Below are 15577 nucleotides of genomic sequence, written 5' to 3' on the forward strand. Positions count from 1 at the left end.
GTGAGCTCAGCTAAAAAGCCAACAACTCAAGCCAAATTTAACTAACTAAAGTTCTTTCCCTTGCAGATGCAGCAATTGCCCCAACTGCCGCGCGAAGATCAGCAGCGTAGTCAAAATCTATCTGCCACCTGAACTGCGCAACAGCCAAACCGTTGCCAACAGCAACAGCAGCAGCTGCAGCAGCGGCAGCAGCACCAGCATCGCTGGTCCCCAGCTGGAGCGGCAGCAGCAGCAGCCGCAACAGCCGCCACAGTTGGACAGCTCAGCCAGCAGCGCCGCCACATCAGCCGTCGAGACAGCTGCCCCACCTGGCGCAGCGGCAAAGGTGACAACGGCTGCCTAGAATTGGCTGTGCTCCCTGCTGTTCCGGCTGATGGAGTGGGTGTGCGTGCCGATTGTCTGAACGTGATCTCGTCTAGCTGTTGCATCTTCTTATCTATAAATGACCATTAACATTTTCGAGGGAACAAACCAAAAACAAAAAACAGAAACAAGAAAACAGCAAGCAGAAAAACAGTTAGCCTGTGTCTACACTCGTATCTTTACTCAAGTATTTTATGGATATATAAACCACGACTACTATAAAGTGCTATTTAACCCTATCTCTAAGACCTAACGTGTTAGCCTACCTAGTCTGTAACATATATATATATATATACGAATATGAATACGAATACGAATACGAATACTAAATGTCTAGCTAAATAAGTGCATATATATATATTATATATTTAGATAAACTCAAACATCTAATGCGAATGTACAACTTGGCTCTTGACTCTGACAGAGGATAAAAGCAGAGAAATATTAACTGAAATCTTTTCGGGTTAAGCAAACAAGTTAACAGCAACAGCAACAGCGGCTACTTCTAACGGTTACTTACAACAAATATTTTACTTTAAAACAAACATATATAATATATAGCTACATAACTCGAGATGTATTTATTATATATATATATATATATATATATATTTAATGCAAATGCCTAAACTTTTAGTATTTATTAACACTGAACTAAACTATGCCCAAATTCTCATGTAAAACACTATCTATATAGTCTTGTATATACATACATATATATCGATATATATATATATATATCCTTATTAACTTAGGACAAGCGTACAATAATCGCAAGTTTAGTGGAGCAAGTAGTACTAAGTACCTGCAAGAAAACAAAAAAGAAACAACAAAAACAAAACAAAAAAAAAAACAAAAAACAAAAGAAATGCGATATTAAAACGTAGTCAATAATAAATGTTAACATGTTATATACCATATATACAAAATCGACGAATTTATTTTTTATTTTTATTTTTTATATTTTTGATTTTTATTATTAAAATTTTTATTTTCTTTTTTACACAGCTTAGACGTGAGCTCTCCTAGATTTGTGGGTGTTTCCTTAAAAATTAAATAAACCAACATATATATAGATATAAAAATATATATTCAAAATATTGAGCTTAGGTTGAAGTACTTAAATATATATTTAAATCAGTTTTGGTAAACGAATTTTGAGCAACAATTGACAGTTTTGAAGTACAGCTCAGCAATCTATAGAACTTGAAAAATTTTGAGATTATGACATTTAATGAAAAACATAATTTACAGCTTTATGAAATTTAAAAGAATTTTTTTTAGAGTCATTAAAAATGATAGTTGAAATTAGTGATGTCATTTGACATTTGGTTTTGTTGTAAATTTGAGGTTATAAAATTTAAAGAAATTGGAAATTTTTATAATTTAAAGTTTATTTTGAGGTTATGATAGTTGAAAGTTAATTTTTGTGGACTCATTAAAATTAATTTGAGGTGTCACATTTGAGGTTATGAAATTTAAAGAAATTGAAATATTTTATAATTTGAAGGTTATTTGAGTTAAGAAAGAAAATTTTTATGCACTCATTAAAATTAATTTGTGTCACATTTGAGGTTATGAAATTTCAAGAAATTAAAAAATAAGAAGTTTTACAAGGTTATATTGATGAACTTAAAAGAACCTTAATTTCTATGGATTTATTTAAAATTAAAATTAATTTCAGTTTTTAGTTTACAAATTTTAAATTATTTGCAGTTAATTTAATCTTAGTTTATGTTGCATATTTGAGATTATTAAATTTAAAAAGCAAATTTAACTAAAATAAAAATATATAATGTCTAAATTGAATGTGTAGAAAAGCCAAAAAAAAAAAAATGCAGTTCACTCTCTCTAAACTAAAATGCTCTCAACTAAATTGTGTTAAAAGAATTAAACATTAAAATTATAGCAAAAATGAGGTTATGTTGTCTAGAAAATTGCGAGAAATATGTAAACAATCATTAGAATTAGATTTGGCAAAAAGAAACTAAGTTTCAATGAGAATTTTCAAAGGTTGAGGTTATGTAACAACAATTTGAGGTTATGCTAGAGACTTATTAGAATATGAATGGAAAAAAATTGTAATAAGGAATGTTAGGAATGTCAAAATGGAGAATGTTGAGTAGATGCAAATTCTGTATATTTATCTTTTTTTATAGTTACTTTCTATGACATTTTTAAATATTTCATTTCAACTTTTCTTTCTTGACTTTTTTCAAATGCAAAGAATATATTTATCATAAATAAAAATAAATGTTTCCAAACTGCATTAACATATGTCCCTCATTCGATCAACTCTTATTCATCAAAGACCAACTCATTGTGATTTTGATTAACTTGAATGGAAATTTGACCTTAGCTTACCGAATCAAGTTTGGATTCCCTATATAAATATATATATATTATTCAGTTAAGATCTGTAAGTAAATCTGATTTCACTTACAAAACCCCTCGACTATGGTGTACATTAGCTTAACGACGCTTAGCTTGGGCGAAAAGTGTTTGTCGTAGAGCACCATATGAAGCTTCTCCTTGAAAATCATATAATATTGTTTCTCTTGGGGCTTATCCAATTTGAGGGGTTTCTTCTTGTGAAGGAAGTCCAGTTTATGCTTAAAACGGTTTATGAATGAGCTGAGTGGGTGCTTGATACGTGACACTCGAGGCTTCATTGATAATTTCCACTCGGAGTTGTTAGTGAACATTTGTACTCCAGATAATACGAAATCCTCAGGATTAGTGAACTTTAATTTTCTCATGAAATTCTTGGTTTCATTGACTTTGATCTTCGTGTTGTCGATATGTTTGCTGGTGGCATTCGATGCATTCTTAAATGTTTCAATACAATTGAAACAGGAGCGTTTTTCAGTTACTGCTCCAGTTTCTAAGAGCAAAAATATTATTAAATATTATTATTATAAAAATATTTTCAAACGAAAATTGAATAACTTACCAATGCATATAAACGCAATAAAAATAATAAGTTTCGAGTTCATTTTCAGGATATTGTTTAATATAATTTCATTCGTTACAGATGTAGACACTTAAAACAGGCACGCACTTGGATGTGTTGATTTGAATCTAAAAATGGGCGCGCAAATAGTTAAAACAGTAGCTTATCGATTAGCCGCCACAACTGAATGTGAATTAACAGAGCGCTGTTACTGTGGACACACTGGCTATTATAATCGATAAGTATTAATCGAAATATTTTCCGCTATTGTTTAAAATTACAAACGAAAACTATTTTCGGTAATAAACTAATAAATAATGATATTACAATTATTAAATACATTTAAAAAACTTGTGACAATAACGAATTTACCTCAACATATTCTGACAAGACTATTTGTTCAAATAAAATACTATATATATATATAACTCAGGCAAAAGACGAATCTTGCAAAGATTCCGGCGGAAAGCAAAGAAGTTTTTATGCTTGCGTATTTTTAAGCAACATGCTAAAACATTAAAATTAATACAATAATGAAAAAATAGAAATGTTACTTATATTTCATAGATATAGTTTAAGGGTTGAAGCTTAAAATTTCCTTCTCGGTCCATAAAATTTCAAACAGAAGCGGGTGCTGTAGTGGTATTACTGACACTAAATCTGATTCAACATCGATATAATGATATATCGATTATACGATATTTATATTCTTTTAACGAGCACACCTTCATGTCCATTGAATGTATGCCATGCGATGATTAGTGTTAGGATGACTATCTTATTAAAAATAAATTATAGTTTCTCAGTAAAAATATTTTATTTAATTACAAAATAATTTAACTTTCGGTAAAATATGTTTTAAAAATTTAATATTTTATTTATTTTTTCTTAACTAAATTTATAATAATTTTTTGTTGTTATATTTTGTCGTTATGCGTATTATATTTACTTCACTTATATACGTTTCTATTTAATTGTTTTCCAATCGGAAATTAAAATAATTTTTGTGATAAATTATTTAAATATGTAGAGTTGCAATTTGAACATTGACACGGTCGCCAACATATCGCGATAGTCGTGCATGCATTCGATAGTTGTCGCACAACCATCGGCTACCATCGATGGTGTCATCGATAAGTTGACCGTAGTTCGGCGTGTAAATCTAAATGTAAATATCGCCCCGTCTGCGGCGAAACAGTGTTATAATAATTTTAGAGTTCGCATTTAAAAGAAATTCTAAAAATATTACTAACGGCAACGTTGGCGTTGACTGTAAAATTCGCGTGTGCCTTGGTGACGCTAGCGCGCAGCAGTAGCAGCAGCAACAAGCGACGGCCAGTGGTCGCGATAGTGGCAAACGTGAATGCAAGGCTAATGCAAACAATTGAATAAGCGCTGCCGACTGCTGCCCGCTGCTGCTGCCTTCTGTAGGGTGCCACTCGACTGTAGTGCATGTTGGTGCCGCCGCCGTGCTCCGTGCTGGCCAAATACAAATTGAAGTGAATAGTGCACGCGGCTGCAGTTGCTCACTATAATTGCAACCAGCTGGTGACGGTGGCCGTAGACACCGTAGACACCGTAGACACCGTCACCCGTCGTTCTTCGACCGCTATCGTTGCCGTTGCCGTTGCCGTTGCCATTGCCGACGTGGGGCTGGGGGCTTCGCCATCGCTTTGATCGTGATCGTGCGTGTCTGTGTGTGTTATTCGTGTGTGAGCGCTTATGCAGAGACCACCGCAGTGACCATGAAGCGACGCATTGCTCTCAATTCGTTGGATGTTTACAATAAATACCTAAAAATGTTTAAATTGTACAATTGCAAAGCGAAATAAAGCGAAAGTCGACAGCATGACAAAAACAGCAACAAAAGCAAAACCAACAGCAGCAGCAACAACTCGCTCTAATTTCCCCTGACAACAAAAACAACAGCTATAAAACAGCTGAGAATACTTACAAAAAACCCCCAAGCAGTAGCGCATTAAGTCGATCATCCATTTGTGCTCTTAAGCTTTAAAAGCTAAAATTAAACCAGCAAAGAAATCAGCGAAGCAGTCAAATCAAAAGAAAGCCAAAAGCTAAACAAAAAGCTAAAAGTAAATTTAAAGCTAAAAAGCCACTCCAAGTGCCTCACTCTCTCAGTGTCTCTCTCTCTCTCTCTCCGTCTCGCTCTTTCTTTCGCTCCTAATGTGTTTAAGTGAATTTAAGCCGCTCTTTGACGTCACTTGTCGGTGTTGTTGGCGGCGCCGTCTCTGGCTCTGCCTTTGCCTCTTACCTTGCGCCTGTCCCGCCGTCCAATCAGGCCGCCACTTTTAATCGCATCGCGCGCATCTTTCCCAAATGCGTTTCGTGTCGGTTTTTGTTTTTTTCTCTTGTCTCATTGCCCCCAAGACGCGTGACTTGGGCTTTTAAGCTTACGGCTCACATGTGCATATGCAACTGCATGTGTGTATGTGTGTGTGCAGCAGCAGCATTTAATTGGATCTGGATCTGGATTATTCATTTGCACACAGGTTAGTATCAGAACAGTCCACTGTACAACATAGCTAACATGAAATAACCAAAGACTTTTCCCATTCAATCGATTGTCTTTTACTTTTTGTTTCTTTTTTTTTTTTTAATTTTCGGTTTAATCAATCTTCGCTTTGCCCTGCATTGGTTCGAAGCAGTTTCTGTTAGACTCAAACCGCCACAAAATTGTAAATTCAATTAATTTAAATTAATTTGACATGACATTCAGTTTGGTTCTTTCCATACTTCTATATATATATATATAGTATTACGCTTGGCAACCATCAGTTAAGCCGTATTAGTTCTGCTAGAATATCACTTGGCATACCAGAAGTTTCAGCTAATGCCCCATTTACCCCATTTGATGCACCCTTTAAGCGTTTGAACATTAAATATATTGTTGTTTAACACTTATTAGTTGTGAATTATGCATTTGTGACAAAAATTTACTGTATATTTATTCTACAAAAATCAAATAAAGAGTTGTCTGATCTACAGAGATAAGATTTCTTTACGTATACAGCTTTCTGGAGTAAGTGAACGTCACAGGAATATCAATATTATTTATAAGTAAGCGTGCTCTATCAGCATTAATCATTGTTAGGTGCAAGTTTCTTATCTTAAGATTACCTTGTGGAATGCCGCAAGCCAGCAAATTTTGTAGCACGATAAAATTGACGCTCGTCTTTAAAGAATATATAGGAATTGATCCTTTTTCTTTCACAGATGTGCTGTATATTTAGATGTCATAACTCCATCTTGTATCTCCAGTTCTATACAGAACTAAATTATGTTGTCTTAAGATCATTTTACTGTTACTGCTACTGTTACTGCTTCTGTCACTGTTACTTTGTACTTGCTGTTACTGGTACTTTTACTGTTACTAGGACTGGTACTGTCACTGTTACTGTTTATTATTCTAAAGAAATATTATAATTTAAACAAATATTTTTATCTTTGTAAAATCGTTTCAAAATTACTTTTGCATACACGTCAAACGTGACGCGTTTTTTTAATAATTCACTTGAGATTTGGCTTTTTTTTTATCAAATTTTATATAAGATCTGGAGGATCGCTTAACAGCTTATTGCTCAACTGTGTTTCTGGATAATTCTGGATTGAACTTATATTATTAATGATATCAAAAAACACTTATAATTTGACATTTTCTATTAAGTAACTTATTTATCTTATTATATGTGAATTCGATCTCAGAATTACTACCCATTGATTACGTTGATGGGATCGTTAAGGGGACGCCACTTATCTAAACTACCTCCACGAACAATATCCAATTTTATTTGACTTGCAGTCATAAAGTAGTCCATAACATATTTCTGACTATCAGAAACAAGTTAAATCCTTGTCGTTTTATTAAAGTGATGAAATGAAATGAATGCGAAGCCGTTAAAACGGGTATTTGATGCGGTTGGTCCCCAGTGTGGAGCACTTAACAACGGCAGACGACATGAAAAGGGGGAAACAGAGAATAAAAAAAGAACAAAATTATGATTTACGCAATAATTAAATGTCAATTCATCTGGGCCTCGTCTTGTGTGCCGTTCCCTTCTGTTCCTCCCGCCATTCCCTTCCGTTCGTTCCGTTGGCGTCGCTTGCGGTCGATTCGACTGAACTTTAAAAGCGACAACGGTTATTAATTCACCCTGGTTGGAAGCATTGGGAGCACTGGGAGCATTGCGAGCATTGGGAGCCTGGCGCTCAGCAACCTTTTTGTATTTTTTTTATATTTTGCTTTGCTTTCAGCTGTCCAACTGCACAGCGGACGGCGAATGGCGGAGATGGGAGTCCAGTTGCGACAGTCGTTAATGGAAAAAATGTGATGCTCTCTGCTCATCTTGTTTTCGATACCCTTACGAAGGCTAACATTAATTGGTTCAAGAGTGTGCTACTTATTTGACATGGGTCTATTCCAATAATCTCACTTATTTTGATACCTTAGTTGATATTGAATCTTAAATGTCTGAAACTCACAGCTTTCTGGCATCATTGTGTATCCTATGTTCTGAAGAGTTTGAGTCTAAGAGAGAGGGTCAAATTTATCTTAGAAAATAAAGCTGTTTAAGCAAATAGTATTGCAGAAGAGAGAAAAGTCGACCTCATAATTTATAGAAATTATATTAATCTTCCAAGTCATATAAGTTTGAAGCTTACGCTTGAAGAACTGCCAGCTTCAGCTTAAAATCCAAAGCTTTAAAATATATTTTATTGCAACATCTTTGCCTCGCTTAGCATTAACTGGAATTATTGAAATTGTATAAATGATTCCAGTCTACTGCAGCATTTAGTTTACCCAAAATATCTTAAAATGCTGACGAATTAAGGCTTACAGATGACTTAGAGAAAACATTAATTTGGGGTATGTGAATTATCATTATTTGCTGACAAGTATAATTTTTTAGCAATTTCAATTAAAGATTCTACGTGTTCTCTGTAATAACTGTTAAATAAATTTTTTTGAAATATTATTTTATTTTTAAATATTATAAATGTTGTTTTTATTCATAATTACTCTTTTACATTTGTTACATTACATTATATAATATAGTATATAATTTTATAAGTCACACAACAAGTTTAGTTATAGAACTTTATAGATGATTATCTTATATACATATAAAATACACTTACAGCATGGTTATACGATTCATAATTGTCTTCCAATCCACTTCCTAAATAAAACTGCATCAAAGGAAGTCAAAGTTTATTTAATTATAATACAATATATCACTTCAATTTCCAATTTATTCGTACTATATAGTTTATGTTTCTATCTATATATTTATATTATTTTTTATATACATATTATTTTTATTTTTTCCTTAATGACTTCTTTCCCAAGCGTATCTTATATTCGTTGTTCCGCAATTAGCTGTTCTTTCATATTTTATTTCGCTTTTGTTTTCGAGGTCGAAAACGTTTTATTTTTTCGTTTTTTATTATTGTTGTTTTTTTGTTATATTTTTGTTGTTTAAAGTAGAGCGGGACCAAAGGGTTTCGGGGAAAATGTTGGGATTTTGGCGACGGGATGCGTGCACATAGCCAACATCGAACGTCCTGCCATAAAATTGCAGGCACGAATTTACGAATTTTGTTTTTGCTGTTTTTGCAGCTCTTTTCTCTGTTTTTGTTGATGTTGTTGTGGCTGCTGCTGCTGCTGTTATTTCTGCAAGCCTTTTTATTTGTCTGAGTTTATTGCGTGGAATTCTATTTAATAAATTCCATTTTATGCCCCACCCTCCGGCTACCCCTACACACGCTGCTATGTCGGCAGGATTTATATGCAGTTTGTGTTATTCGTGTTGGCCAATGCAAATTTTAAAATTCAATTCTGCTATTCAAACGAACAAATTGCAAAATGAAACAACTAAAAATACTTTAGGCGGAAAGTTCATGAAAGCTTAAAACTTCGACCGTTCGTTACTCTATAGACAGTTAAATAATTTTAAGTTTATATTTTATAGATAAATTTGTAGAAATTTGGAATAATGCTTCAATAAATTTATATTTTATTTATTTGTATTTATTATATTTTGAATGTAGTATTAACATTTTTTGGTACTACCTTTGGTTCAGACTTAGGTGGATGCAAGTTGATCTATACTTTCTTAACTAAAGCTCATTTTCAGATTGACTCAATAGATCCCAAATATTTTATAGCAGGTGATAATACTTTCAGTAATAAATGGACCTGACCTTTAAGCCCATAACCATTTGTGAAACTTTAATTGATTTACCGAATAACCTCACTTTTATGGCCACAATCGATCGAACCTATTTGCATGCAAAACTTTTCACATCATGTGCCTACAAAGCTGTTTAATCTTTGCCCTGCCAAAGTTTGACCGTTTTCTCTTTTCTTGTTTAAATTAAATTTGATGTTGAAAAACTTAGTTTTATTTGCCAATGCGTTTAGTTTTCCATTTCAACAAAGTCACTAAGAACAGACACAGAGCAAAAGGAAAGACAAGAAAAGAAAAACGAACAATGAAGACGGCAAAGTTTAAACACCTCAGTATTGGAGCGAAAAAAAAACTTGGAAGAAAAATGAGAAACAAATTCCCAAAAAGCGTTCAAAGTTCTCAACGGCGAAACTTTTTCAAACCGTCCTAGAAAACTTTCAGTTACTTTACTTTTTTGTTCTGTGCAACTTCCGCTCTGAGCTCCGACTATTGGCGAACTACTAGTCGAAAGAATAACAAAAACAATGTCAAGAACAAGCTGCGATAAGCAATGGCAACTTGCGATTGTTATGCGCGATTCTTAAAGTTTTGCTGCGGGCGACGCGTCGCTTAAAGCCGTCAACGTGAATTTCTTTACGCCGTGTTTTCTATTTCACTTGTTTTCTTTCATTCTTCGTTTCTTTGGGTGTGTGTGCGCCATGCCGCTGCCTGGGGCATGCACGTTGTGTGCAAGAAGGACACGAGAGCCATAAAAATGTTTCAGTGCAGCAAAAGTTTTAAAAACAAATGCAGCAGCAGCAGCAGCAGGACACGGCAGAACAGCAACAGCAACATTGTTGAAGTGCATGCCGAAGCCAAAGCTCGCTTATACAACAACAACAACAACAACGACGCTTAAAAGGTTGCCGTAGCTAAAAAGTAGAACATTTAACTCGGGCACTTCGAAACTTAAATACCCTTGCCTAAATACTTCAAAAGTTTTGTGTTAATTTTTGTTATTACTATTTTCTTCCTGGAGTTGTGCACCCAATAAACGTGCAATTTCAGAAACAAATTGCAAAGAGTTTTGTGTATCGAATCAGTACGTCAATTCTGAGCTCAAAACATCTTGGCACACATGGCATGAAATGGGATTTTCACTTCAGAGTGATCTACTATTTAAAGGGAAGCTCACTACTATCAGTTATTAAATTCAACCCGCACAGATCATACTCAAGATCATACTCAAACGTCTTCAATATGCACAACGACTTGATGAAGTAAACTTCTAAAATTATAAAACTATGCTATACAAGAATCAATCAAATTTTATGGGCTGAAATAAGTCAAAATATGATAAGATGCATGGCAAAAATATATAAATATAAATATAAGATAAATTTACTATAAATATTTATAATAAATATATAATATAAATAAGATAAATAATAAAAAAAATGAACGAAATATTAAAATTATTTTGATATGATTCGTAAATAATTCGAATTATTGCATTTCTTATAAAGGTAAAGTTGGAAAGTATAGAAAGTTCCTTAACTCAGAATAGCTCTCGCTGATGATTTAGGTATTGACTATTTGATATCAGATTTTGATATTTATATGGCATATAGAACTTTGCAATTCTAAATATATAAATAAAAATATGAGTATTTGATAAGATTTTTTCTGTCATAAGCAACATAAATACGCATTCAAGGCGAAGGCTCGTGCATAAATGTTGTAGGTGGAGAGTCCGACTAAAAAGTGCTGTTTAGGTATAAAATCTGAATAGTTTTCAACTATGTACAATTCTTTAGCAAAAGTTCTTAACTAACTTAACTTAACTAAATAATATTACATAGATTCCTTTACATAATTACTAAAAACATAACTCAGTTCCGTGCCATATATAGTCGGATAATGTAAAGTAATCCTTTTGCGTGAAATTGATATTGCAGTCCAATGTACCCCATTTCGACAACAGGGTAGCAACTGGCAACTAGCAACGGGCACATTTCTCTTACTGCCTGCTAGTCACAGCCCATACTCTGCTCTAAAACTTGGCGCAGCATGGAATTCTAAAAAAAAGTCGATAAAAGAAAAATGAAAATATATATAATTGAAACATGGCCAGCTCGATGCACATCGATGTTGATGATGGCTGGGAGAGCGGGGCGTTTGATAAATTTGTTGTTTATGCTGATGTTGTTGTTCTTGTTGTTGTTGTTGTTTGTTTGTTCTGTTTTTGTTAACTTTATGGCGCTTGTTCGCTCACAAGTTTACAATTGTTGGAAAATTTAATTTGTGCAGTAAAACAAATAAATAAAGCAATTTAATTACCTGCCACAATAATGTCTGTTGTTTTTATATTATCTGGCTGCTTTGGCGCGTTTGTTGATTGTGTCTGCAATTGCATATGAAATTATACACTTTCTAATTAGTTGATCAAATCAGACAATTTGCTTGTTAGAGACACTTAAACTCTCATTTCATAAAGTGTTTTTACAGTATTCTCCTATTGCACTGTAGAGTTTATTGACGATTAAATTCAATTATATTTTTGAGTTGATTTTTAAGAAGAGAAACAAATATTATTGTAGCTGCAAAATATTTACACACTTTGTTGACCTACAGGACACAGTTTTTTTTCAATCAATAATTAACTATTTAAGGAAGAGTATATTAACTATTAAGTTGTACAGGTTACTATATGTATACGTTCTGCTGTTTCCTTTAATATATCATTAGCACATATAGTTCAAGGGTTCGAACCCCCAATTTTATTTATTATTTTTCTATAAACAACATTTGAGGAGGCAATAAAAATATCAGCTCAGACCAGCTTTGAGAGCCGTTATTATTGATATATAAAGAAAAATGCTTTTACAATACCAAGCATATAATATACCCTTTTTAACGATTTTCAATAAGTACAGGGTATTACAAACAGAAATCAAAAGCATTGCAGAACACATTAGCGTGGCTTATATAGTCATCTATATATAGTAAATTGTTACGATAAGAGTTTGTTACTTCAGTAACAGTTACAGCTGCATAACGGCAACGGGAGCTAACTGTACAGCTAGTAATTGCTGCCTATTGATCGTGTCAATAAATTTGAATAATTCTTAAATTTAGAGCTTTTTAATGTACAAATTTTGTTGCTCGTTAAGCGGACAATTGCCGGCATTGATAACCTATTTCATCAGAGCAGCGATAACCCACATATATATCGCTGATCTGCGATCGTGATCTCTGGCATCGTGATGCGGGAAGCTTTTATTTTGTACTCTAAATGGGATTCAACGTCGGCGATTTGTCGGCCGTTGCTTCGTGCCGCCGAGCACTGTTTTCCGATGCGATTTTATTTTTATTTATTTGCGCATTTATTTCATTAAAATGTATTACACATTCGAAGTGAACATTCGTGAATATATTTATGAATGACGTAGGTGGCAGCATGACTTTGATAAGGCAAAGGCAAGCAATTGCGGCGATCGTCGGCCAGAAAGGAAAGCCCATTGCCGAAAGAGAGCAATAAATATTCGACTGCTCTAGTTAGTGTTCCATTGGCATAGTCTCTACTATGGCAAATCCAGATTTATCAAGCTTTCGTTGTTTGAAAATATGTATTATATACTGTAAACATTTCGTTTGTGCTTGTCTGAGAACCAGATGGATTGGTGTTAATTTGTATGATCAGGTCTAAGCGAATTTGAACCTGAATATGCTAAGCAATTGTGTGCTGTTCTCATTTAGCAACCGCTCAGCTTACACCTTGTGAAATAAGCGCTGATGACTCTGTTTGCTTTGTGAATTATGAAATATAAAACGCAATGAATTAACGTTAGCCACAGATCATAAATTTCAATTAAAACAAATCGGTCGAACTATGCCTAAGATTTGATTATGAACTTTTACGCGAAAATAAATTCTATTTATTGATTCGGGATTTCCAGTCAATCGAAGATCTATCAAGGGAAGCCCTGAATGATTAAGTCTTGCAGTAATCTCATAGAAATCCTAAGAAATTATGAGATGGGTGAATGGACGAGGGAGTATTCGAAATTTCAAGTCACTTAAAGTTAAGCAAATCGCAATTTCTTTACTGCTCTTCACTTCTCTATGGCATACAAACTGAGTCTGTCCAGAATTCTTTTGTTTTCATTTATTAAAGATATATTTTGTTACAAAGTAAAATTAGATTCAACAGTTTAGGCAACTATATATTTCAATCTGAATTATATTCCAATTCAGATTGCAAAAGGAATGGAAGAATGCAGCAGCTTATCCTTACTTTCGCCTTCAGGAGCTATTTCATCTTCAAGAGTTTCAACAATTTGAAGACCATTTTTCATTTTCGAGATTTACGCAGTTTGGAAATGATACCCATGTAGGAGGAAACAACCTTGTGCGCGGCTCGCCAATCTTTTTCGCTTATCGATATCTTTTTGCACATGTCAGAGGCATTTTCGATTTTCTCATAATGCATGTAGTTTTTGATTATCTCTTCACGTTTCATCCATTTGACGAGCATTTCCCGAGGCGCTGGTTCGTAATGCATTAGGATATTGTAGCGATAGTCCAGTCTCTCAGTCGACTTGAGTTCCTTTATTTTCTTGATGTTAGGTATACGTAGATATGGCTGCTTGCTAACTATCCAAGCATCCGTTGAGTGGCGCACGGAGCTCCAATTTAATCGGAGAAGAGTGTCGTACGCCGTTTTCGGATGGCCCAGAATGCCGTGCTGTACGTCAATGAGACGTAACTGTGCTCCCGGCACTATGTATTCCAGTTCGAGCTCCGCTATGCGTGCATCAGTCCCAATGTATTTCCGTCTACCGATAAATAGGAGCGGCATATCCGCTTGACAAATATTTTGCAACTCCTGCATTAATGGCGAGGTTTGCCACTTATAGCTGACTAGCTTGTTGTTTCGTCCATACAGCAACGATCGCTCAACGGGCGAAAACCTGGGATACTCTGGCCGCTTTTTCAAAAAGTGTTCGGATCGAAATAGTCGATTAATTTCCATCTCAATCACGTAATATGCCCGCCTGTGCATGGTGATCCAGACGATGTGAGTAGCAACCGCTAGAAATTGCTCGTACATCGTACAGTCCCTCGCCGTGGCGGAAATGTTGAGTGGATGATTCAGATGATGATACTTATGTAACTCCCCACTACCCAATATTAGCTCGGTGTAATCGCGAGCTACCAGAAGGCGATGCTGGCTCAAATAGGTGGACCAAATTCGCTTCATTTTAACCGATTGCATCGTTTGCATTTTCCTATTTTGCCCAACTGATTCGTCGCGTTGAATTAGCACCAACTCCACGAAACGCAGAAAATATTCAAAATATATAACTAAACCATTCAACAGGTTAAGCACCACCGGCTGGTGCATAAATTCAATAAACGAAGCTGTCACAAACTCTTTTGGCATTAAAAATAACACCAAATTTCGCACATCTTCGATTATCACAGTGTCCGCATCGAATGAGGTTTCGGAGCGTAGGAACATCATTCGAAACACCGATTCCTCATCCTGGGTTATTGTGCGAATAAACTGAAAACCATTCGTATATATGAAACGTTCAGGCTTCTCTTCCAAGTCAGTATAAACTTGAAAGTCCAACGCCTCAGTGTTATCGTTCCACTTCCAATTGCCACTGATGTACGCCGGTGCAGATCTTTCATCATGGAAGCGTTGCATGTTGGATAGCAATAAAAATGATTACGATTATATTTATTGTTGATATTTTGTATATTTGATGCTTGTTTGTTTCTCTGTTTGGTGATATATTTTTGAGATTGATTATTTTTGATGGATGCTGGAAGCAAGTAAACTTTGGAGACTTATGTTAAGTTGTTGTTTTTAATACATTAAACGCACTACTCCTGTGATATAGGCTTAATAACTGTAAAAACTATATAACTTAAATATTGAAATATTTATGAAATAAGCTGCAAATGAGTGGTTAAACGATGGAACGTGGACAGCAGTTGCTCGTTTATAATAATTTACATTAATTTTAGTATCTACTGGTCTGATTATAAATAATGCAAAGCT

At 34.4% G+C, this 15577-nt stretch overlaps 4 protein-coding genes across 6 annotated transcripts in view; 2 read left to right on the top strand and 2 right to left on the bottom strand.

Moving 5' to 3' along the window:
- LOC111600532 (E3 ubiquitin-protein ligase MYLIP) overlaps nucleotides 1-670 on the top strand; it is a 29992-nt gene extending 29322 nt beyond the window's left edge. Inside the window, exon 4 of the mRNA XM_023316670.2 lies at nucleotides 67-670. Coding sequence (XP_023172438.2) covers nucleotides 67-343 — 277 coding nt within the window. The 3' untranslated portion in view covers nucleotides 344-670. The remainder of the gene's footprint in view (nucleotides 1-66) is intronic.
- A 1950-nt stretch (nucleotides 671-2620) lies between these two features.
- LOC111600596 lies at nucleotides 2621-3429 on the bottom strand. The gene is made up of 3 exons (XM_030226186.1): nucleotides 3316-3429; nucleotides 2807-3258; nucleotides 2621-2746 (listed from the first exon to the last, which is right to left on the bottom strand). Exons 1-3 carry the CDS (start codon nucleotides 3357-3359, stop codon nucleotides 2724-2726), a joined length of 519 nt encoding a protein of 172 aa, XP_030082046.1. The 5' UTR covers nucleotides 3360-3429; the 3' UTR covers nucleotides 2621-2723.
- A 2040-nt stretch (nucleotides 3430-5469) lies between these two features.
- The window catches only part of LOC111600541 (AF4/FMR2 family member 4), an 88600-nt gene continuing 78492 nt past the window's right edge, over nucleotides 5470-15577 (top strand). For all 3 annotated transcript variants that reach the window (XM_023316682.2, XM_023316683.2, XM_023316681.2), the window contains exon 1: nucleotides 5470-5826. The gene's annotated coding sequence lies outside the window, so the exon portion shown is untranslated. The remainder of the gene's footprint in view (nucleotides 5827-15577) is intronic.
- On the bottom strand, nucleotides 13859-15220 carry LOC115483809. The gene has a single exon (XM_030226144.1). The coding sequence runs from the start codon at nucleotides 15218-15220 to the stop codon at nucleotides 13859-13861; it is 1362 nt and encodes a 453-aa protein (XP_030082004.1).

This window comes from Drosophila hydei, unplaced genomic scaffold (genome assembly GCF_003285905.1).
Source record: "Drosophila hydei strain 15085-1641.00,03,60 unplaced genomic scaffold, DhydRS2 tig00000060-arrow-pilon, whole genome shotgun sequence".
Taxonomy (NCBI): Eukaryota; Metazoa; Arthropoda; class Insecta; order Diptera; family Drosophilidae; genus Drosophila; species Drosophila hydei.

What these genes read in the sequence shown, in the direction of transcription:
- LOC115483809 (XM_030226144.1), bottom strand. Translation starts at nt 15,220, where the DNA reads ATGCAACGCTTCCATGATGAAAGATCTGCACCGGCGTACATCAGTGGC.
- LOC111600596 (XM_030226186.1), bottom strand. Translation starts at nt 3,359, where the DNA reads ATGAACTCGAAACTTATTATTTTTATTGCGTTTATATGCATTGG. An exon ending in ATTGCGTTTATATGCATTGG is followed by an intron (nt 3,259 to 3,315) that starts TAAGTTATTCAA and finishes TTTAATAATATT; the next exon opens with TTTGCTCTTAGAAACTGGAG. An exon ending in CACCATAGTCGAGGGGTTTT is followed by an intron (nt 2,747 to 2,806) that starts GTAAGTGAAATC and finishes ATATTTATATAG; the next exon opens with GGAATCCAAACTTGATTCGG.